General features: G+C 37.4%; 1 protein-coding gene across 1 annotated transcript; it reads right to left on the bottom strand.

The window, feature by feature from the left end:
- Positions 1 to 1,962: 1,962 nt before the first annotated feature.
- LOC115417445 (protein-glutamine gamma-glutamyltransferase K-like) lies at positions 1,963 to 24,245 on the bottom strand. The gene is made up of 14 exons (XM_030131370.1): positions 24,180 to 24,245; positions 21,033 to 21,319; positions 17,562 to 17,753; positions 8,260 to 8,511; positions 7,920 to 8,038; positions 7,701 to 7,808; positions 6,191 to 6,368; positions 5,963 to 6,101; positions 5,666 to 5,858; positions 4,178 to 4,331; positions 3,775 to 4,059; positions 3,417 to 3,577; positions 2,304 to 2,440; positions 1,963 to 2,184 (listed from the first exon to the last, which is right to left on the bottom strand). The coding sequence occupies exons 2-14, from the start codon at positions 21,316 to 21,318 to the stop codon at positions 2,025 to 2,027; spliced, it is 2,364 nt and encodes a 787-aa protein (XP_029987230.1). The 5' UTR covers position 21,319; positions 24,180 to 24,245; the 3' UTR covers positions 1,963 to 2,024.
- Positions 24,246 to 24,616: the final 371 nt, after the last annotated feature.

Below are 24,616 nucleotides of genomic sequence, written 5' to 3'. Positions count from 1 at the left end.
GCTCTCTGAGGTTTTGAATGGTTTAGTTTGATGATATGCAGTGAATTTGGAGGAATTTATGCTTTAGTCTGTTCCTACTTCCCTTCTGCTGCTCATCAGAGACAGAGAGATAATACGTTGTGTTTTATTTGCCTATAAATGTCTTTGGGGAGGCTACATTCCCTGTAAAACAGGTTTTCTGTGCTTCATAAGGTATTTAATAATGTGAATTAACCCACATATTCATGCATAAAACCATGCACATGATAGTAGGATAGTACATCTTGGAATTACATCATGCAGGTGTTTTAGTTCACCTGCTTCACAGTCGACACTTTGGGGAGCACAGGTGCAACTAATGGCATTAATAACGGCTGTGATCCATTTAGGTGTTTCAGTGACATAACCTAACAGGAATGACTGAGCCTTAGTGGGAAATCTGCACGGAACGGACTCATTATTGATGTTAATAATTACACCTGTACTTTTCCACTGAATATTCAGTCAAGATGGATTTTCTTTTTTGTACCTATATGGGAATGAAGAATGAAAGTGACTTTCTATGCAAACTACCGTTTGGATATTTAGGGATGTGTAGTCTTTGCATCATTAAGTAACAAATGTGGTTATTTTTCAATGAATGCAGCGTGAGATTCCTTCCAGAAACCTTGCAGAACCTACATCGCCTGTGCCTAAAACGAAAAAAATAATTTAACTGTCATTAATATTACCTTAACAAATTTAACTGACAGGGACTTAAAGACAGCACAGGATGTTTGCTCTGCATCGGAGTCTTCTTGCCTTAGTGGCTCATATATGCTCGGTATGCTGTGAAATTATTTTTTTTTTATCCTCTCCCAGAGTGATTTGAGCAGACGCTGCACAGAATTGCTGCATTTTAACTACTGGGTAATCTTTTTTTCTTTTCTGTTTCTTTTTTCATCTGCCAGCTATACATCCATGGAAATCAAACATTCAAGGCACCTTTAGGACACCCATGCTAGAAACAGCCAAATTGTTTTTCTTTTTGTTCATCTTTTTTGTCACAATTCAAGAATATGAACTCAATACAAGTATTTTGATACCTAAACAGTAACAGTAACAGTAACACAAGATAGTGCAAATAAAAGAAATACATGATATATTTAAATATAATCATCATTCATGGAAAATCTTTACAAGGCACGTCTTTCATTTATTTGAATCTGGCTAACGTTAACAACAAGCCTACAGTGGGACTAGGAAAAAAAACAAAAACAAAAAAAACCTATAGGCATTTAGTGCAAGATAACACTGTTTTTTTCATTATATAAAAGGTTTTGGCTGTTCTGATGTGGAATCCCATTATTCACATTTGTTTTATGATTACCTGTATCTCTGTGGTGACTGAAATTGTCATTCAACAGCTCTAAACACTGGACTTCCATATAAAGGATATGGGGAGGAAAAAAAAATAATAATAAAAATAAATATATATATATATATATATATATATATATATATATATATATATATATATATATATATATATATATATATATATATATATATATATATATATAGGGTGTCCCATAAGTCTCCATACATAGGAAAAATAAACGTTTCTTGACATAAACCATTTTTATTTATATAATATGCTCTATATGACTGCCATTTTGTCGGGAACACATTTCAATGCGTGTCCTCCACTGCTGAAGAACTATAAAGAAGAAATATAAAGAACCACATGTTAGAATCATATATGTATGGAATGTATTATGTCTCCTATGTATGGAGACTTATGGGACACCCTGTATATATATATATATATATATATATATATATATATATATATATATATATATATATGTGTGTGTGTGTGTGTGTGTGTGTGTGTGTATATATATATATATATATATATATATATATATATATATATATATATATATATATATATATATATATACATATATATATATATATATATATATATGTATTGAGGAGATGTTAGTAACTGAAATTTTCACATCAATATTCAATATGAACGAGCCTCCATTCTGAAATTGCTATCGAGCCCCATTGCTTTTATCCTGCACAGTTATGTCCGCCACACCATGGACCTGTGTGAGCTGCTTGCAGTCCAGTGAAGCCAGTAATTTCCTTGGCCCGGGCAGGGAGGGGATGAAGTGTTCAGTCATAGATACAGAGGCACGGCTGCCAATATCTCTGAGGGCAGGACAGGAAATGACAGGAGCAATCACAAAAGAGAAAGATAGACATGGTGCTTTAAAAAAAAAAAAATAAATAAAGAAAAATAACAGCACAGAACATATTTTTCTGCTCACCCACAACTTATCGTCCGAGCGGTTAGAAGGCCTAGTCCTTCCACATGAATCATCACCCCTTTTAGAACCCGTGGGAGTGGATTAGTAAAGGAAATCTCCACTGCCATCTTCTCCCCGACCATGGCCTTCCCGATTGGCTGCATACGACCAAAATAAACCATTTAGTATCCACATTTTTAAACAAATCATCATGATTATTTTTGTTCTGTGAGTTCTTGATGATAATGACTATACATGATTCTTTTCTGAATTAATGAATGAAGGAATGTGGCTTTTTATTTGGACCATTGTTACATCTAACAATGTGAATAATGTGGCCTGATCTTTCGTCTCACAAAATGAATGAACTCAACCTTTTTTCTTGACCATTTACTTTAAATCAGCATCAAATTAGTGTAAAACCCAGCATTTTGTTGTCTTGAAATTTACCCTTTAAATAAAAATGGCAGTAGAAAATGCATTTTCCATGACAGATGACAAAAGATGGAAAATATTTGATTATAACATAAATCTAGTATTGAAAATACAAATAAACTGTCCATTGACAATTTTAAAGGTCAAGATCAAACCCCAAACTCTAGAAATTTGTTTAAAGAGGGGATTTTTTTTATTTTTTTATTCATACTATAGTCAAACCTGATGTGATTTGACTGTTTACCACATGCTTGTATATTATCAAGATCTAATACCACAAGAAGTTTCCATAACTCTCAAATTTTGAAAGTTTTTAAATCAAATATATTTATTGAGTCTTCTGGTGTGAAGGAAGATATACAATATTATATACTGCATAATATTCAACTGAAGACAATGTTTTTCAATACAGGAAACAAATATCAGATGCCCAACAATCAAGATAAAACAAAAAAAGACAGGAAAAAAAAAAAATCACTATATATCAGGATTTTGTACATTTGAACAAATTTATCTGTAGACCATTGTCTTCCTGAAAGCAAAATAAAATCTTGAGACACTGTACATATAATGATGCTGGGGATGGTAGGTTGTTGGGGGGACTTTAGCTGCACTGGTGGAGGTTTGTGCTCTCTGAGTGTTTTGTAGTTGTATTTTATTCTTACTGATATTTGTTCTGTGTTGAGTTGTTTGGCGTACCTTAATGTTGAGGTCTGGCGTCCTGAGCCTGAAGCTGAACTGAGTGGCTAAGACTTGCTGTGTTTCTTTGACCCTCCCTGACAGGGTCAACATGAGGGCGGCCTGATCCACCAGCTGGTCCTTGTAGTCTTCGTATTCTAGACTCCACTCTAAAATCTTACCTGTTGACAGGATATGGTAATATGATGTTATCGTGGTTTATATTATGTGTATCTGCCATCCAGTCCCAAAACACAAAGTTAGGATGATTTACAACAACAGCGATTAATTTCCGTTGTTATCACCTTGTTGAAAGAGGCTAGACTATGACTATTGATTTGTCACTGTCATGTTTTGTTAAAATAAAAGCTACACTTACTCTCACTGGGGAGGATGGCTACATCTGTCTTGTCTTTTCTCACAGTGGACTTGTGTACACCAGTGTAGTACATGACTGCCACCTGGCTGTGCAGAACAACTGTACGAGCCTCAGAACTGCTGTTTTTCAGGCTGATAGTCAGATTTGCATCTCCTCCCATTTGAGGTCCAATTCCATCCATGGTCACCTCTATAGAGACATCCTCTGCTGTTGGGGAGGAATAGGCCTCTGCTTTGGTGCCATAGCGACATGCACTTTCCACAGCGATGCGCTCCTCCTCTGTGCCTGAGAATGGAGAGATATTCAGGGTTAATTCATCAAACAATTCAAGAGGAAAACCCAGATACCCCAAAATGACCTTGTTTTGTCTTTGGAGCTACTCCTGCACTATGCTCGGGCATACCTTCAGGATGTTTGTAAAGGTGTGTAATATCATTGCGCTCATTGGAACCGACAGCCTTTGTGCTTATAAAGTGACCCATAATCTTTTTTTCACTGTGGATCTGACTAAAGGTCCCGTCTGTGTTTCTCTGCCAGTAGATTTTGTCACTGTTCACCTGAAAAAACAGAGGCGATGAAGAGACAGAGAGTTAGAGAATAAAAGCCTGAACAGCCAGGACATGTCATGCATATTTTGATGCGTACCGTATGGCTCATTGTTAGTATGCAAAGCACACATAATCTGCCAGCGCAAAATAACAACCAAAAGATCAGTTGCTCACACTGTAGGTCAGGCGTGTGTGGAATAAATGTAATTTAGAGTGCTTCTCTGGTGGCATAAGTAGTAAGTGATAAATTTAATGACTTAAGTGCAGTGTTGAGAGACCTCTTTTAAATGAATTTCTCCAGATAATAGAATACATGCTTTTGTAAGAGTTTTAAGATAAAAATAAATAAATCATTTGGAATATATTTTTAATACGTTGCATTTGTTTTGGGAATGTGTGCATTTAAATTGTTATTTGGACTGTTATCACATCTAACAGTGTGCATGAAAGTGGCCTTCACATAATAATGCAGCCTAAAGTGAACAAAAACAGCCTGATGTTTTGTCTGGCAAAATGGATGCGCTCTAAAATGTACTCCCCATCAGCACCAAATTAGACTAAAACCCAGCATTGTATTGTCTTCAAACTCATCCTTCAAATAAAAATGGCAGAAAAAAAAGCATCTTCCATTTTCCCAGAGCATGACAGATGACAAAAGATGGAAAATAACTGACAATAACATAAACTTAGTGTTGAAAATGTAAATTAATTGTCTATTATAACTCCAGCTTACTTGTGTGTGGACAAGCAGGCTAATATAATTAGTTTTAAATGGGGACTTATGGGAAATTAATGATGCCTTTTTTGTCATTTCAGAGCAAACAATTAAGCCTTTGAAAGTCTCAGTCTTCTGTGATTTATTGATCTTAAGTGTGACTGTATTCTGATTCCAGGGTCGCTGAAGCCTTACTGGGGCTTTAAACTGAATTAGATTCTGGGACTCCCACTGATGTGGATGTGTCCCTTCTGTGACCTTGACACAGATTTGAGGGCTCTAAAATGCATTAGTTTGATAGATTACAGTTGTTTCGAATATAATTTATTTCCATTACATTGCACCAGCTCTGAAAAAGGCAGGATGCATTAACCATAATGACGTAATAATTGATTTAATTCAGCTGAGCCCCATGGGCATAGCATGTAAGAAAAAACATGCTCTTTTTTTGTAAATTTTAAGGTCTCTTGGGGACCTTCAGGTGACTATCAGGCTCTAAATCTGAGTTTATTTGACAGTTGCCTCAGGCCACCTCTGCTGATTTACATTCTAACTGTGACAAAAAAAACAGCTACCCATGATCCACATACACAGTGTAAATGAAAATAAGTGTTCAAATGTCACAAACCTCAGCAAACACAAACGCAGAGTCATGTTTGAGATAGACCTGACCATTGCGGATGGCCATGAGAGAAGCAGGACCACAGCAGAAAGTGCCCTGGCTGGTCTCCTGAGGGGTGGCGTCGACAGCCTGCCAGCCTCCCATGCCTGGAGGCAAGTCAGGACGAGCCATCCAGCAGTCATTCCACACATGGAAGTTCCTTCAAGAAAAGAGCTGACAGTCAGGCTTTTAATAAACTTGTGTGTGATGCATGTTATGAGGAGCAAAAGCAGAACATGAAAAAAGATAGGGGACAGTACACACCAAACAGAGTCGGTGTTGAGATGGTCTAAAGGGTCCAGGTTCTCGTCCAAGTATACATCTGTTGTCAAGGAGACATCTGTGTCATGGGCAGAACTGAAGTTGGTTACAGTTCGACAGGGAATACCCAAACACCTTAAAACTGCAAGTGAAAAGACATCAGGGATCACTGTCAGTGGGACTCACACAAACGCGCACGTCAGAAGAACTTGATATAAAAAAATGGTTTACCCGTAGTGACAACACCCGCGAAGACCCAGCACTGGCCATACTTAATAGGTGAACCAATGTATTTATGGTATTCTTTCAGGATTTCCACACTTCCACTCCAAAATGTTGGAGATGTTCCAGCTGAATAGTTTCCTGACCAGTTTCCTTCCAGGACACCATGATCATCCACAGAGTTTACCTGGATACAAAAGAAAGGGAAAATATTTCATGAATTCAACAGTTTCCAACAGAAATTGAGTCAGAACTGAATGCTTTGGCACCACATAACACAGTAAGGCCACTTGTGAATGACAAATATTAAAATAAGGGCCAAACTGGGAAAAACAACTTGTTTTTTGAGTGCTTTCCAATCACTGTTTGGGAATAATACTGACTAATTTGCAAATTTAATGAGCTTAAATGTTAATATTTTGAAATAAATGTGACTCCAAGAGGCAGCGTTCCTGGAAGTTTTTTTCACATTATTATTTCAAGGATAAATGCAGCAAGTTAACACAAAAAACAAGCCCTTATATTGAATTTTAGTAATTCACCAGAGACTTCACTGCCTGCAGATAGCATAAACGATGAAAGTTGAAAATGTTTTCATCAAATAAATTGTTACAATTGTCCTGCTTCTAAATTTCTATCATGTTCTGATCATAAATAAATTATTTCATATATTACAATATGATAATAATTATTGTAACAGATATTAAACATAATGCACTGCACACTTTTAATACCCCTCGGCCAAATATAGTGTAAGATTTTGTTGAAAGTTACTGGCCTATAATTATTATTACCTCTGCCAAGGAACGGTGGAGGTAATGTTTTCATTGGCGTTTGTCTGTTTGTTTGTTTGTCTGTTAGCAAGATAACTCAAAAAGCTATGGACGGATTTAGATGGAAATGTTGATAATGGCACAAGAAACAAATTATTAAATTTTGGTGGTGATTGGGGGGGGCTGATCTGCCTTGGTGGAGGTCTGTGCTCTCTGAGTGCTTTTCTAGTTTAGATTAGATTGTCTTTGTGTAAAACTTTTTACATACATATTTATATCTGAAAGTACTCAGATATTAGAACTGCACAAGGCCAATGGATCTTGAAAAAGTAGGTCAAGGTGAGCTATTTTCAATAGACTTCTGTTCCATGCCAAGATGCATCCACAGTATAAATTTGGTGCAGATATGTCAATGCATTCTTCAGATAATGCGATTACGTTGTTGAATGGACAGACAGACAGACGGATGACCAGACAGATGACAAAACGATAACAATACCCCTTCGGCCAGAAGTTGGCCGAGGGGTAAAAACAACTGACATGAACATTTTCATCATATTTGTTATCAGTAGGAATAGGAAGCCATACAGGCTGTAGGTGTGATATGTCCAAATATTATTCATCCATATAGTGTAGACAGATTTCTGAAATATTTATATGAAATAAATCTTTGTAAAAAGACTGTCTGTTTTTCTGTGTGCTCCATTTATATTCAGCCCCACCCTTGATAGGTAGCACAGTCTCACCATGGCTGAGATGATTCGCGCTACATTAACTGGGTCTCCCCAGCCAGATGGAGGAGTTCCACTCTTTTCCAGGACAAAGAGACAAGCAGCAAGAATCCCTTCATCAAACTGAAATTGAAGTAAAAATAAAAACAAAACAGAAGAATGTCAGGAAGATCCTATCACTTTCTGCTGCTTGGGTCATTCACCATTAAACCATAGATTACACAACTCACTCACTTGCCCATAGTTCCATGTCCTCTGTCCTATTTGCTGTGATGTGCCATAGTAGATAGTTCCAACGTCGTTCAGAACATACTCCTTCCTCTCATCTTCAGAATCCATGAACACGCTGTCATCTGTCAGGGGATAAAGAAAGAACATACTTGAAATTGGGGATAACTCGAGCAGTGTGTGAGCTGTCTGAATGTTACAGCAGAGGCTCTGGTTTTTTGTAAACTGGCATTTTTGTTACTGTGACCTTTTCTACAGAGGAGCTCATTAATCTTATATGTGTTTCAAACTGTGTGGACTACAATCCGGCTGAATAGGTCAAAATAAAACCTCAGTCCTGTGTTACCTTCACACCAGGGGTTGAACAGGATGTAGATGTCATTTGCAGGTTCATGTGTGGAGACAGCCTGGCCATTTGGGCAGTTGGTTTGGACTGTGAGCTGATATCGGCCTATGACTGCGGTCGGTAAAGAATTAACGGAGAGCTTGATCTTTTTGTCGTCCTGTTTCACCACAGCAGCTTCCCAGCGATCGTCCCTCAGTTCATCCACCAGAGGGATGATGATGTGAGTTCCTTTTGACACCGTTGGCACAGACCCTGTAAAGGCGGAGGAAGACAGTGCTGACATCACGGCAAAACAGAGCCAAGAATGTTTTTAATCACTATATTTTTCATTGCATTTCACCTCCTACAGTTAAAGCCACACCTGCATTCCTTGTATGCTGGGTATGTCTGACTCAACAGTAACCAAATAGAAACATAATAGCATGCACTGAACTATCTCACACACACCTTTCCATCACTTGTAAAGACATTGCATAGACTTACACTCATACAGACCTGTCTAACTTTAAAGGTCCAGTGTGGAAGATTTTAAGGAAGCTGTTTTTATTTAATAAAAGAGTGAATCACCTCCGTAGACTCCACCCTGTTACCACAGTAGCATGCTACAGACTAGTGGCATCTAACGCTAAGGTGGATTACCATCACCTTCTATGTTCGTTGAGTTCACTGAGACTGAGTGATGACTCGAATATATTTGATGCATCGCAGTTTGTTCTGTGTGGGATGTATTAAATTACTGTCTTTCCAACATTGAGTACAAATTGTATTTTAATGTACTTTACTGGAACCACTGGCATTAGAGTTTTACATTTATGCTTCTCATTCATTTCAAAGGGGCAGAGTATCACTGTATTCCACAAAGAGCTTTGCATCATAGGTTTTGTAGGATTAATGCTAATGAGTGTCTAATGAGTGCATTGATGTGAGTCTTTAATGTGTCTTCTGTGTGATTTTTTTTTTTTTATCCAGCCTTATACTTCACTTAAAAGCTCAGAATGGACAAAACACTGGCTTGAATGAGGGCTTTCATATTAAAATGCATTTCATGTGAACAAAACATCACAAATTTGCCCACATACACAGTGACCCTATTCTACTGTTAAACCATTTTTAACGTTAAAAGATTGTGAAGTTCAGCATTTTTGTTGTCCCCCACTAATAAACTGTACAAGTGTAGAAAACACCCCTCCTAAGAAAACAATTCTTAATTCTGTTTGAGTCAGTCCTGTCCTTCTGCCTGGGTCACATGGTTGGAGGTGTAAAGGCAGGGTCATGATGTTCATTGATTCTACACCTACGAGGGCCGTTCAATAAGTTCATGGCCTCACCCAGAACAGAACAACACAGACTGATAATTTATATTTTATTTTTCAACATAATCTCCATTTACAGCAATGCACTTTGTCCATCGATGTTCAAGCATCACTATCCCATCATGAAAGAATGTAACATCCTGTATTATAACAACCAGCATTTCTGGGTGAGGCCATGAACTTATTGAACAGCCCTCGTACATGTATTACATTACTGTTGCACATAATATTTAGGAATCCTCTGTGTTCATTGTTAGGGGGGAGGGTAACTGTGACTCAGGAGGTAGAGTGGGTCGTCCAATAACTGAAGGGTTGGTGGTTTGAATCCCGGCTGTCTTAGTCATGTGCTGTTGTTACACTGGTATATGAGTGTATGTGAATGTTTGGTGTTAGTCAGAGGAGCCGTTTGGTGTGTTTGGGCAGCCACGCTTCCATCAGCCTGCCCTAGGGCGAACAAACGTAGCTCACTGTGAGAATGGATGAATAATGGATCAACAAGTGTTGCCAGGCACAACAAACCCAGCCCCTTGCACATATTGTAGCTTATTTTGGCATCGATCCAGCTGATGTCATCATCTCTTTGCGTGTGGTGATGACAGCATAGATAAGTAAATGGGGAAAAAAAGATCTTAAAAATTCATAAAAAATGTGAATTTTAACCTACTTTCCCCAAAATGTAATCACATCTGTTCTGGGTCACTGACAATCTCAAAACCCAATTTGGTATGAATTCAACCAGTAGTTTTGCTGCTAAAATTTTAACAAACAAACAAAGAAGCAAACCAAACCAAAAACAATACCCCTCGCCTCTCTTTTTTTTTTTTTTTTTTTTGGAGGGGGGGGGGGGGGGGTCATTTGGGTGCTTTGTAAAGTGCTATAGAAATCCAATCCACTATTATGCTTGTATCCAAATGTCTGCAGACAACCCACCTATCACACTGTTTGTCCCCGAAGAGGATCCATTAAATGTGTCTCCCCTTTTTTTTGCACAGTTAATGGGTTTTTTAGGTTGCATTTTTCTCACTCCAGCTGAGGGTCAAAGACCAGAGGGAGTGGTATATTGGACAGATTCTTTCATTCCTTCATTTTCCAACCCGCTTAATCTTCTGCAGAGTAACAGAGATAGTGGTGCCTATCCTGTCCACCAGCAGGTGAAGGAAAGGTATACCCTGGACACATCACCAGTTAATTGCAGGATTTTTTTTGGATAGAATTGAATTGAATTGAATTGAATTGAATTGAATTGAATTGAACTGAACTGAATTGAACTGAATTGAATTGAATTGAACTGAATTAAAATGAAGTGAAGTGAACTGGATTGAATTGAATTGAATTGCACTGAACTGAATTGACCTTCACATTCAATGATTTACTTTCAGAGACCAGAGGAGCTGAGTCCCCACAAATTAACAAGTTTACATTTGACATTAGTCATGTCCACACACACACACACACACACACACACACACACACACACGGTGCATGTCAGGGCAGAGCTGATCTCTTGCTCTGCTCTGAAGAAGCAATCTTTGCTTAGGCAGCAGTTTGCTCTGCAGCTCCAAAGTTCCTATGCTGTCTGACAGCACCAGTATATTAAGTAACTACAAGTCTAATGCCTCCTTGATATATACAGATATGTAGAATTTTTTAGGACAGACCTACAAGTTTGAACGTTAAAATGAAAATGATGAAAATGAAAAGTCTACACTGAATAGAGATGTGTCTTTAACATCTTTATTCACGGTGAATATGACCTTGTCTTTAATTGTCAGGTTGGTAAATAACTGAATAGAGAGCTAACTGTACTGCAGTGTCACAACGATGATTTTTATCAGTTACACAGCTGACAGTGACAATGATCTTGGCCTTAAAAATGAAAGGAGAGAAACTTCTGTGAAATCTACTAAAAATCAGATTATAATAACAGCACCAAAACAGCATAGACAGACAGTACATTACACTGAGCAAGAAAGAAAACTGGCACAGAGACACCTGGGCAGAAGCATAAGTTGTACAATGACATGGCTCAGGAGGTAGTGTGAGTTGTCCAATAACTGAAGGGTTGGCGGGTTGAATCCCTCTCAGTCCTAGTCATGTGCCATTGTGTCCTTGGGCAAGACACTTCACCTACCTTGCCTCCAGTGTCACTCACACTGGTGTATGAATGCGTATGAATGTTCGGTGGTGGTTGGAGGGGCTGTTTGGAGCACATTGGCAGCCACGCTTCCGTTAGTCTGCCCCAGGGCAGCTGTGGCTGCAAACGTAGTTTGCCACCACCAGAGTGAGAATGTGAGAGTGAATGAATAACGGATCAGTAAAGTAAAGCACTTTGGATGCCTTGAAAAGGGCTACAGAAATCAGATCCATCATTATTATTATTATTATTATTATTATTATTATTATTATTATTATTATTATTATTATTATTATCACTATTAAAGCAGTGGTTGTGCTGGACCAAGGACAGCAGCAGGTCTGGTCTGAGGGAAATAGATGGGGCTTGCTAGTGGCTAAACAATGTCCATGGAAAATGAGATGATATTTGACAGTCTCCAGAGTCTTTCGGGACTTATTTGTATCAAGAAAGAAAGAAAGAAAGAAAGAAAGAAAGAAAGAAACAAACAAACAAACAAAAACAAAACAAAGAAACAAAGACTTTCTTTTTGTGGACTCCTTGCTTGGGGTTAACACTTATTTATTTGCAGTCATAATGAGTTCTCCTCTTCCTTAAACCTGAAGCTCATGTGTCAGCTTTGTCAATAACAGTCTTTGAGGCAGCTTTCCAAAACATCTCTTGAATATATTTATGATTCCAAGGAGGATAATGATGAGATTCTGTAAAAGTCTAGTAAAAGTGCCGGTGTGCTGCTCCGTCTGCCCCACAGTCACACACTTACGCTCAATGTATGATGTTCTAAAATTGTAGCCTCGGAGCCATTAGTGGATTTTGCTTCTCTGAAACGCACCATGAACCACAAAGTCAAGGCATTCAGCAGACTTTCACATCACTGTGCTGTTGTAGATTGGGTGATGATTAGCTTTAACCCCATGGGGCTCTTGTATTACAATACAGTGTGTGCAGGGAGTGCGGTCAGAGTTATTGTTGAAACCAGTCTGGACTGAAATAAGAGCGGGATATTGGCACTTCTCTGCTAAACTGTTTTTTTTTTAAAGAAATTAAATGTCCACCATTTGGAGAGGGGTGGCACGGTCTTCAAAAGGCTAAAAATGGGCTTTATCTGCAGCTGCTATTGTCCTCATGCTTATTGTTTGATGGCAGATGGCCTTTTGAAATTACTGCATGACTACTGGTTGTCAGCGTTGTTATTTTTTATTATTTCTCACACTGCCTGTTTAATAGGTTCGGCTGGCATTTTCTGTTCTGTTTCTGTCAAGCCTACTGCGTGGAGTATAACAAATAAATCAAGAGTACAATTTAAAAAAGAAAATACTGCCCCTGTTTTGGTTGCTTTAGTCTCAAAATAGCAACTATTCATTAAAAGAATTTTCCTCTCAATATTACCACAAACATAGGGTAAAAAATACATCATTTGTAAAATGGATGCGCAGCCTTTCTCCATAAGAGACACTGTAATTATTCTTTTCAAGCTTCACTTGGTTTCTCAACCAGCTCTAATTGCAGGATCTATATTTGTCTGTGTCCTCTACACTTTGTAGAATGCAATACAATGACAGGAGCAATGAACAGTGGGTAAACAGGTGGCAAACAGTTGGTAGTGGCAGCAATATTGGTGAACTGTGAGTACACTGGGTTTTTAGTTGGAGCAGAACTGAGGACTCGGCATCTGTAAAACATTCCCCACCAGAGCATAGCAACTAGAACTGTTACCATAGCGATAGCAACCAAAAATCTCCCACTCTCTTTTTCCCTCACTCCCCTTCCCCTTTAATCTTTCTATAAATTAATCTAACACAAACACAAGTGCAACATAGGCTGTATACTACACACAAAATGTGAGGACAAATCAGTAAAAGACTAAGTTTTGGGCAACATTAATTAACCTGGATAATCTTGTTTTCTCCCAAATCCCTTAACCCATCACTTTCCCGTTACTGAACTTTTAATTATCATGTGTGTCTCTGTGGTTTTCTAAAAGCTTCAGGAAAGCACAGGAGTATGCTCTGGTTCTTCTGGCTTGGATTCATTCGGTTTCATTTCTGACCTCATGATCAGAGACTAATCTTGGGGGAAATTCATTTTCAAAGTTTCATTAGTTTTCATAATTATAGATTTTACCCATGGATCTATCAAACCAGAAGATGACTTTTCGGCAGATCCCGAATATGTGTAATTTGGAAATGTAGAATCTAGATTCTGATAGAGATGCTGATATAATAACAAAATAAAATAAAATAAAATAAAATTAAATTAAATTAAATTAAATTAAATTAAATTAAATTAAATTAAATTAAATAATTGAGATTATACTTATCTGTATTTTTGCAAAATGCACTATGGCAACTGGGTCTCACAGTAATTACATCATTACTTAATGGCCATTATTTGAGCAACCCTTAAACTGGTTTTTCATAATCATAACAGTCTTTATTCGGCTGTATAAAAACAGCTAAATTACACTAGCAGAAATGTCATATTTCACAACTGTATCTACTATTTTAATGATGTATTCTGAGTTTACTATCATTGATACCTTTCATTAATCAGTCATTCTTTGTATATTTAAGTCATTATCTGTGTCATTTCCTCCTCTGTGGTGCTTTTGTCTACAAAGCCTGAACGAGTGCTGATAGGTATGACATTTTTATTCGTGGGTTCCACATTTCACTGTCAATAAATCGCTCTTCTTCCTCATTATGTGTACTGTAGACGTATAATTCCACTATTGTTCGGCTTAGAATGTGCTACATTTATTCATGTGAGTGGTCACAATCGATTGGCTGTGCAAACCTCCACCAGACAGCTGAATTCCAAATCCGAGTGGTCAATATAAAGTTTCTGTTCGATCATTTTAAGCCTTTTGGAACATTTTGTGCAGCTTGTTGGGTAATGGTAGTGCAGGACTCACAGACAATGAGTGATGATGGCAATGAAACAAACTCCGCCAAGCACTAGAAAGACTGTAAGTACCTGGTTCTCAGCCAGACACTCAAAGTAATTCACAAACACCCTCTGTCCACTTGGAGACCAGGGTGAGGGTTATATATATATATATATATATCTCTTATATACAACCCCAAATCTGAAAATGCTGTATAGAAAATCCAAAATAAAAAAAGAAAGCAGTGCAAATTGGGGCTCATAATGAGTTGAAATAACTGTGATTTGAATAAGTAATAATAATAATAATAATAATAATAATAATAATAATAATAATAATAATAATAATAATACATCATTTGGTACAAAAGCAGCATCAAGGAAAGATCTATTCCTATAGGAGCAAAGTTAGTTCCACCAGCCACAAATGTGTGAGAAAAATATTGGAATATTTATAATCACAATTCCTCCAAGGCAGACAGGAATGGATTTGATGTTTCACCCTTGACCATAACAGAATGAAAAGATTCAAGAAATCTGAATGTATTTCAATGTGTAAAGGGCAAGGGTGCAAGCCTAAGGCGGTCTCAGATCCGTCAGATAAAACCACATCAAAAACATTATTCATCTATAGCTGGTAGAACCTCGTGGACTCATGACTACTGTAGAAAATCTTTCTCAAGCAAAACAATATAGAAAATTATCAACAAACACCAGTCTGAACTTCAAGCCTTATGTTGTGCCCCACCACATGCTATGGACCAACACATACTACATCAACAACCAGGGATGTCCATGCATATTTAAACAAAAAAATGCAAAACCACATCATGGACATGGGTGGGTGTGGGTGTTGGACTGACCCAATGTAGTCTCGACTCATCCCTAATAGAGAATGTGTAGAGTGTCTTTTAATGCAAAATGAAAACCGGATGGTATTGTGCAGCTTGACACGTGTTTGCAAGAAGAATGTGATAAAATGACACCTGAAACACTTCATCACTTGGCGTTCTCAGTCCGTGAATGTGTTTTAAGTATTGACAAAAATATTCAGCACTGTGGGCAAATCTCTCCTAATAAAAGACACCAGATGAATCATCAACTTTCACTTTCTGTGAACTTTCTGTATTTGAAGTGCAGGACTAATACAGTATAGGACCCAATACACACTGTGTCTGGTCATGTCTAAAAATTCAGTCCTATTGGATGGATATTTTACAGGATATAGAAAAGATTCTTGGAGTGTCTTTGAAACTGGACCCTTTATCTCTTGGGACATCCCAGTTGGGACATCATTGTCAACACCAGCTTGAAAAGACTTTAGGACAGTGTTTTACAACCATGGGATCGGGACCCCACGTGGGGTCGCCTGGAATTCAAATGGGATTGCCTGAAATTTCTAGTAATTGATAAAAATAAAAGTAAAAACTTAATAATAAAAAAAATATTTGGTGAGTTGAGAGAGACAATCACAATACATAACAGACATGACAAACTCTGACGCTGAAACTGAAGCACTGTGGTACTGTTTATCTGTCAAATGTTCATTGTGGTCAGTTTCAGATGCTGCAGCTCTTTCATAATTCATAGTTTGAGTTCTTGTTTGTTCAGTATTAATTGTCAGCCTTGTAAATCCAAGCTGGACTGACTGTACATATCCTGACCAAGGAAAATAAAATTCTCACTTTGTGCAGTAATCTACACCTGGCTTTTCTGCCTCCGTCCATAATAATATACATTGTATAGACTAAATATCATCTAAAATTAACTTTTATTTGCAATATAGTATAGCAAACTATTACATGACCAAAAACAAATTAATTTTAGCAAAAAAAAAAAAAAAAAAAAGAAGTCTGTGCTTTGACTGTCTGGGGTCACCAGAAATTTGTGATGCTAAAATGGGGTCCTGAGCCAAAAAAGGTTGGGAACTACTGCTTATGGATATCCTCGCATATGCTGCAAGGAAAAATATTTTCATATCTTGGATAAATAACAAACCTCCCACTAAAACAACTTTGCATAAAATCTTTATGGAATGCTTTCCTATGGAATATTTGACCTGTTTACTTCATTCCTCAAAGGGGTGGACAGTTTATGAGAATTTAGACTCCATATCTTCGTTTAACTCATCAGTCACATCATACCTCATCAGTGACTGAAAGTCTTTGGTGCCTGTTCACAGTAAGATCACTACTGATCTCACCTGTCACTGCTCTATTGTCTTATCTTTGTTTTTTCCTCACTACAAGTCTATTCCGTATATTATTTTCTTTATCTTGGGTTAGTCTTTTTTTTTTTTTTTACCCAACGGCAAAAGTTATGTTTTCATCGGGGTCTGACTGTCTGTCTGTTTGTTTGACTGTTAGCAAGATAACTCAAAAATTTATGGACGGATTTGGATGAAATTTTCAGGAAACGCTGATACTGGCACAAAGAACAAATAATTAAATTTTGGTGGTGATGGGGGATTGATCTGCCTTGGTGGAGGTCTGCGCTCACCAAGTGCTTTTCTAGTTTTTACTCTGTTTATCATCCAACACCTTCATATTTTTATTTCCATATAGACTGGGTGTTGTGCTGAGCCATTTGTTGTTGTAAAAATGTAATAAAATTCAATTAAGATAATTGGTGTGGGGGGGGGGGGGGTATTGACAAAAATTGCAGAAATAGACAAAAACAGTAACATTACAGAGTTACAAATACTTTTCCACTTTTTTGGGAACACCTTGAAATAATCTAAATAAATTTAAGAAGTGAATGTGAAATAATGTTCTGCCCTGGTGCTTTAAGTGTATTACAGGACAAAGATAATTTACCAATCAGCAATCACCGGTTCAGATTCAATTTCAATTTAACACAGTCTTTGTAATGTTTGTGGATTTGGGGTTGTAATTATCCTGATGCCTGTTAAAATCAGCAAAGATAACACTCATACACACAAAATCCATGGAGGACTGCACGTGACTAACCTATTTTAAGGTTGAGGTGAAGTTTGTCGGTGCTGGGGTTAAAAGGTCGGGACAGGGTAATCCACATCTGGAAAGTCTGTCCTCTGCGGATGATGAAATCCTCACTTTGGTAGAGGTCTGTGTGGTGCTCCATGCGATTCTGCTCTGATTTGCTCTTTATCAGGTCTATTGATTGCACCTTCAGGAGGAGCGCTACAAAACAAAGATATAAAAGTGTGAGGTGTGTGAAATGAGGCACTTCTTTTGCCTATATAGCCCTGAAAATATAAAGAAATCCCTCCAACTTTCAGACGTGACCTCCATTATAAACCCCTTGGAATGCGATCAAGAGGAAGATGGATGGACATAAGCTGAGCCATGAGGCAGTGATGCAAAAGACCAGTGGAAGACAATGCCAAGACACATGAAAGCTGTAACTGAACATGAAGATTCTGCCAACAACTGATTTCTGAACACTTCCTTGTTGAAAAGATTAGTATTGTGTTTTGTTTTGCATTCATGGTTTAAAATGTTTCTGTTTTAATTTGATCTGCTGTAAATGCTCTAAACGGCATAATTGGAAATTGGGAAGTTTTTGTAGTTTCTAAATGAACATAAATGTTCATTTCTGTCAAACATACATACACAGGTCCAATCAAGCAGTAACACGTGGACACATTTCATGTTCAACAGTCTCTGTCATGTAAGCAGAGTGACTTATATGCATGTATTATACATATTTCAGCAGGTATTTATAAGCACTTTAATATTATGTATAACAAAATTTGGGGAGATAAAATTTTTAGGTGAAAAATGTCAAATTACTGCTCAGTAACATGTGGACTTGAAACGGACATACATTGTTTTAAGCTTTACGCAAACATTCATAAAATGCGGTTCTCGACAGAAATTGATATCAAGTAGAACAAAACCTTTTAGGTATTATGTTCAACGATGCTGAAAATAAATTTTGGAGTAAAATATTGAAAAGTCTCTGTTTTATTGACATCAGAATGTGGTAACATGTGGACAGGTTGCCATAGTAACACATGGACAACTCTTTACCATTGTATGTATTAGCCAAAATGTTGACTTATTTTTTAAAACAACAAGCCAGATATAATCACAATGCTTTATTTAATGTATTTAATACTAACACAGTGTTCTTTATAACTTGTGGTGGTTCATACTGAAATAAGTAAATTACAAATAAAGAGTAATTTCTGGGTAACAGTTCACAGATAGTCTTTTTAAATGTGACAGATTGAATCAATTTTCCAGTTTTTTAGATGTAATTTTTAGTGTCAAATTCGAGTTATATTTTTTATGTCTGAGACATGGCTATGGTGTAAAAGGTACAATTGATAAAATCGGTTGTAACTTTTTTTCAAGTGGTATTTTAACCCTTTCATGCATGAATTATGAGAACCTTAGTCGAGATTTTTTTCCCATGTGTTTTTATTCCTCTTTAGATATGACCCTATTTTTCATGGAGTTACAAAAATGTCCACTCAGCTGGACACCATACATTTAGTTTTTGAAGCAAAGAAGCATATATTTAAAACCCATCATCAGAAACTGATATACTGTGTGAAAACTATGAAATAAAAACATTTTTCATGCGCCTAATCTGATGTTTTCCTCACATTTTAACATACTCTGATACTAGTTATTACTCACTTCATGGAGATATAATGCAAAAAACAAACCTTTTTGATTAAGAAAACTGTTAATTACAGTCTAATAATAATTAGCAATTGATTTACACTGAAATATATTACTGCAGATCAGATTTATCAAGAACAGCAAAGTTACAGTAATGGTATGAATTGCAGTGTATGGATTGATGCATAAGCGTCCACTGTGTTGGCTGATATGGAACTAAAACAACAAAACCCATGAATATACAAGAGAACAGCTGTAGAATAGCTGTCCACTGTAGTGAACAGTATGCATGAAAGGGTTAAAAAGGATAACAGTTGCATAAAATAGAGATCTTTAGCTGAAAAATGAGCCCACCTGATGAATAATGTGTGCAAATTTACTTTTTCATGTTGATGTTCACTTTCGCTTGATTAGACCCACATACACAACGATACCTAATAGTATTAATTTTTTCCTGAGCTGTATATATATTTCATAAATCTATTTGTGAGCTCTCAGATGGTAATTAGACTGTCCTTGTATTTCGTATGGCCTCTGTGTGTATGTACAGAACTGTACAAAAAGTCTGGGGCTACCTTTAGCTTTGTTGTTTTTGCAGGGTTGATATGAGAATAAATCTTTAATTTTCATTTTCTTTTCCTCAGGTACAACAAGAAAATACAGAAAAAAATGTGTGTGCAGCCTTAAACAACACACAAAAAACTGAAGTAAATGGGTTCTAAAGGTTAAAGTCAGTATTCAGTGTGACCTCTGACCCCATGATGAGAAGCAGCATAAACAGAAAAATCTGACATGTGTTAAATGAAATCTGTTATAAAACATCAGAAAATGAATGCAATAAATCTGAAATGGTCTGAACAAAAGGGTTAAAGACATGTTCAGTGCAAAGGGAGGTCACATTAAATACTGACACCTTGGTTTATTGAAGCTGTTTTTTCTCTGAAACTGCTATAAATTCTTCACAGATTGTATCTTAATACAGAGGCTGACAAATGCAAATGTGTAATAAACCAATAAACCTAATGTTGGTGGAGAGCTTTTACACTGTTTACATTTGCTTGCTGTCCTGTCTGGAACCTTTTGTTAGTACCTTTTGGCCAGGAGGCTCTTGTAAAAAAGTCTTGGTTAAATAAAAGTTAAAATTAAAACATCTGTAGACCTGCTGTTGTGGTCCTGCCTCTCTCCTGCCTTCATCATCATCACTCACTTATCCATATAGTTATGATAGTGTTTATTATGTTGTTCCATAGATGGTAGAGGTTTCTATTGTTTGTTCTAACTGTTGTAATAGTAGTATATCCACTGTTAGTACTTGTATTTGTAGTGGTAGTATTAACAGTCATGGACCTTTGTTCTGGTTTCTAGTAATTAAACTAACACCAGCTGATCTACTTTTGACAGTTCTTGTTCAGTTTTCTGTGCATCAACTGCATCCATGTGTCTCCCCCTTCTCCCCTTCTCCCCCTCTCCCCCAGTCTCTCTCTATCTCTATCACTCTCTCTTCTTCTCCTCCTTTACTCTCTCCCTTTAACCCCAGCTGGTCAAGGCAGACAGCAATCCTTCAGGAGTCTGGGTCTGCTCGAGGTTTATGCTGTTAAAGGGAAGTTTTTCCTCGCCACTGTCACCAGTCACAAGTGTTTGCTCCTGGAGGATTCTGTCGAGTTTCTGTAAATTGGCTTAGAGTCTGGTTTCGACCAACTCAATGTGTAAAGTGTCATGAGATAACTTTTGTTATGATTTGCCGCTATATAAATAAAATTTGATTTGATAAAAAAAAAAATTAAAATAAAATAAAATAAAATAAGATAAAATAAGAGAATAAATTACCATCAAGCTCACTGTCACCAACCACAGGCTTCTCTCCATTTAACCCCTCCCCACTTTCCAGGTCATCAATCCCTGTGACCAAAGTATTTGCCAAATCATCATCACTTGGCGTGGGGAAACAGCAGGGACAGGCCTTTCGCAGCCACTGACGACATGCACTTTCCGTCTCCACATTCTCTTTTTCTGCTTCCTTTTCTTCCTCAGTTTCCTCCAAAAATCCTAAAGTGACAGTTGGAAAGCGGCCCACAGCAGATCTGTCTCTGACTGGCCTTGCCTCCACCGGCATCCTGACAAAATGACAAACACAATTAGGACAGAGATAGTCACCATGTTTATTCAGAGGAAAAACAGGCTCCGTTTGCCCTGATTTCCGAGGTAATGTTTATTGGGGGTGACGTCTGTGACTGCTGTGTATGTTTTTGCTTTGTGAGGTGTAAGATAATTCTTCTCCAATTACTTTTGGAGGGGAAGAAGTGTAAGATGAGACTTTTTGCAAATGACACAGCTGACATTTAATTCCCCTTGTCATGTGATTTTTGCTGACAGCCTTATTACTTTTGGATCTTACGTAACACATTTTATTTATTTGAAATTGATAGTGATATTTTTTTGTTGTTGAGTGTATTTATGTTGCTATCTTTAATGATGAATTGAGATAAACATCCCAAAATACTGTAAAAGTGACAGCCTGCAAGATTTCCCTGCGCTATCTTGTGTAAAGAAACACTCTATTTTCTTTCGATGCTATTCTAAATATTAATCCTTGGATTTACTGTGTGAGAGTCAGAGCTGAGGATAGGACATGCGGATGGGTGCATACTGCCAGATACATCAACTAGAGCTACTGCAGTGAACAGTATACTACTGCTGGTATTGGATTTGCATTTATTTATTTTCATGCATTTAGAACAAACATCGTGAGAAATGTTAATTAGATCTATTTCTTTCAAACAGGATCATTCATACAGATGGTTCAATTGTTCAGTTTACATGTGCACAAATGCAGAACAGGAAGCCTGTTTTGACTCCGTGATGCCACCAGGACACATCTGGAGCTGTTTCGCTGATGCTGAATTAAAATCTGATTTATGAGCCAGGGAGAGCATCCAGCAGATTTTCTGGAGAGGTAAGCATGTGCTCGGATTCACAACTATACAATGAAATGCATTTATTTTAGAGTGGAAAAACACAAAATACAGTGGTTTGCCAGCTCATGGCAAAGAAGATTACAATCACATATCTTGAGTGAACTGTCAAAAAGTAAATAAAAAACTGTGCGTGATTTCTAGTAAATTTCAACAGGGCAACATATTCCCAATCCTACTTCTTATTCTCCTTATTCACCACAGAGGTAATTCCACCTTTCAAAAAGTAGCGCAAACCTTCTAAAAACTTCCCTCACACATTCCCTGGTTTTAGTGACCAAACAGGCTTAGATGAAGCGATGGCTGACACTTTACTTCCTATTCATATGCAAATTAGCAAAACAGTCAGCCAGACCAATATATCATATACATACTTTTGCAAGTGAGAGAATGCCTCCCCCCCCCCAGCTCAGGATTGTGTACCACTTTTACTGCTGACGAGCATAAACCAATATAAAAATCATGCATAAAAAAAAAACTTGATGTAGAACTATTTACACTACACAACAGTTGTATACTTCCCTCTCACTCAGAAACCCTGTTGGCATCATTAAAACAGCAATAGTAGATGAATCTAGGCTATTATTGTTAAAGATATGCATATTTATATGTTAATCTAGTTTCATAAAGTAGAGGGAACAGCCATTATACTGTATTGCATACTGTATATTTTTCTACATATACAGCAGGTACACAGATTTATATTTGATGAACTATACTTTCTCCCATTCCTCATTTTGTCATTTCATTAAATTGTAAGTATTTTTCATTCAGCTGTTACTGTTCTGGCGTTTTGCATGGTTAAATAAAGCAGGAAAAAATTACAGCCTCCACCCATTTTCATGGATATGCTCCAAAATTTTAGAGGGTTTGTCCTTGGCCTATACTCTCTTTTAGCGTTGACATTTCAGTTTTTCACACAGGAGCGGAGAGAATCATGCCCCAAATACTCACAATCAGCAGAACCGTCAGCTGTTTCTAATAATTTGTTGAATAAATAATAATGAATGGCATTCACCATTGCAGTGAGATGAGAAATCTTATTCACTAAGAGTAAGACTGAATGGCATGTTGAAAAAAATGAGATGCCCGGGAACTGAACCTGCGATAAGATGGAGATCTCATCACTTTATCATCTGCTGAGTTGCATTCTAAATATTCAGAGCAGTCTTCCTCTGGCTCACACTGGACCGTGGCGCTCCGCTTATATGAAATCACCTCTGAGTGGCTGTATTGGACATGGTGCCTCAGACCTTGCAAACACAGCAGCCCCTATGCAATTTAGTAAGAGTTGTCAAAAGAAATGGGTCAAAGTTCAGCCTCATGATGTTAGCAGCAGATATGACATCCCCATGTGCTGTTCATCAATGTTGCCTATTTTCCTCCAGGAGGGTGGTGATCCACTAACCCTCCCTCAGCCACACTCATGACCAATGCCTTAAGGCCCCTAATTTTGAGCCTCAAAAAGAGAAACAAAGGGACCTTCAATGATGCCTGCATTGTGGTTGAATCTACAGAATATAATGCATTAACCCTTAGCTGATTCTACACTGGAAAATGTCCCTTTTACATCCATTGGACAAATAACTTACAGTACTATCAGAGTATATTTGTTGTTTCTGGGATTCAGATGGTGAGTAAGTTCCATCACATTACGCACTCTTCTATCATATATACAGTTTATACACTTTATACTGCAGCACTAAGGAAGTCTAAACAGTCTAATTATACAAAGGTTGTCCATTAGGGAAACTTATTTGCATAATACTAATATAACAGTAAGTCATCTGTTAAACTTCATAACCTTTTCCCTCTGGAGATCAATCACCCAGGCACATAATCTGAAGGGAGTCTGTTTAGACAGATTGCATGGGAGCAAGTGAAGGACAGTTAGACCTTGTTTATAAAATAAAGGAATAAATCAACATCATAAGCCAAAAAAAAAAAAAACATCAGTTCATATATCGACAGAGTTACATGTGAAACAACAAAACACACTCACTCAGTTGAACAGCAGATGAAATGCGACAGTGCAGATGGGAAGAAGAAACCTTCTGATCGCTGTGTGGCTTTGTGTTTCACACAAAAACTTAGGCACAGCTTTAAATACTTTTGAGCCAAGACGGTGAAGACACGCCTTCCTGCTGCTCACACTGCAGCCAGGCCAGATACGTGCCCGATAGCAGCTTCTGACATCATTTTGTTTTATGAAGACAGCATGAAGCAGGCTGTTTGTGCAGCTATGCGTAGGTTGTAACCCAGATGTATTTCAGCATGTACAAGCATTGTCTATTTTTTGTTAGAATTTCATCATGAAACAGACATCAGAATAAGGGCTTTTTAACTTGCTGTCAGATGAGTGCTTTGGATCTCTTGTCTTTCATCATGAGAAAAGGCCAATAGTCCACTTGTCTTCTCTGAATGTCATTTTAATTGTGC

The sequence above is a fragment of the Sphaeramia orbicularis genome, chromosome 4 (assembly GCF_902148855.1).
Source record: "Sphaeramia orbicularis chromosome 4, fSphaOr1.1, whole genome shotgun sequence".
Classification (NCBI taxonomy): Eukaryota; Metazoa; Chordata; class Actinopteri; order Kurtiformes; family Apogonidae; genus Sphaeramia; species Sphaeramia orbicularis.
Note: the sequence above shows the minus strand (reverse complement) of the source record. Positions and strands in the feature narration are given on the sequence as shown.

Bases quoted from the DNA above. Each gene is read 5' to 3' on its own strand.
- LOC115417445 (XM_030131370.1), bottom strand. From the start codon at position 21,318: ATGCCGGTGGAGGCAAGGCCAGTCAGAGACAGATCTGCTGTGGGCCGC. The intron at 7,809-7,919 runs GTGAGTGAGTTG...CTTCAATTTCAG, and splicing joins GGACATGGAACTATGGGCAA to TTTGATGAAGGGATTCTTGC. The intron at 2,185-2,303 runs GTGAGCAGAAAA...TCCTGCCCTCAG, and splicing joins GCTCGGACGATAAGTTGTGG to AGATATTGGCAGCCGTGCCT.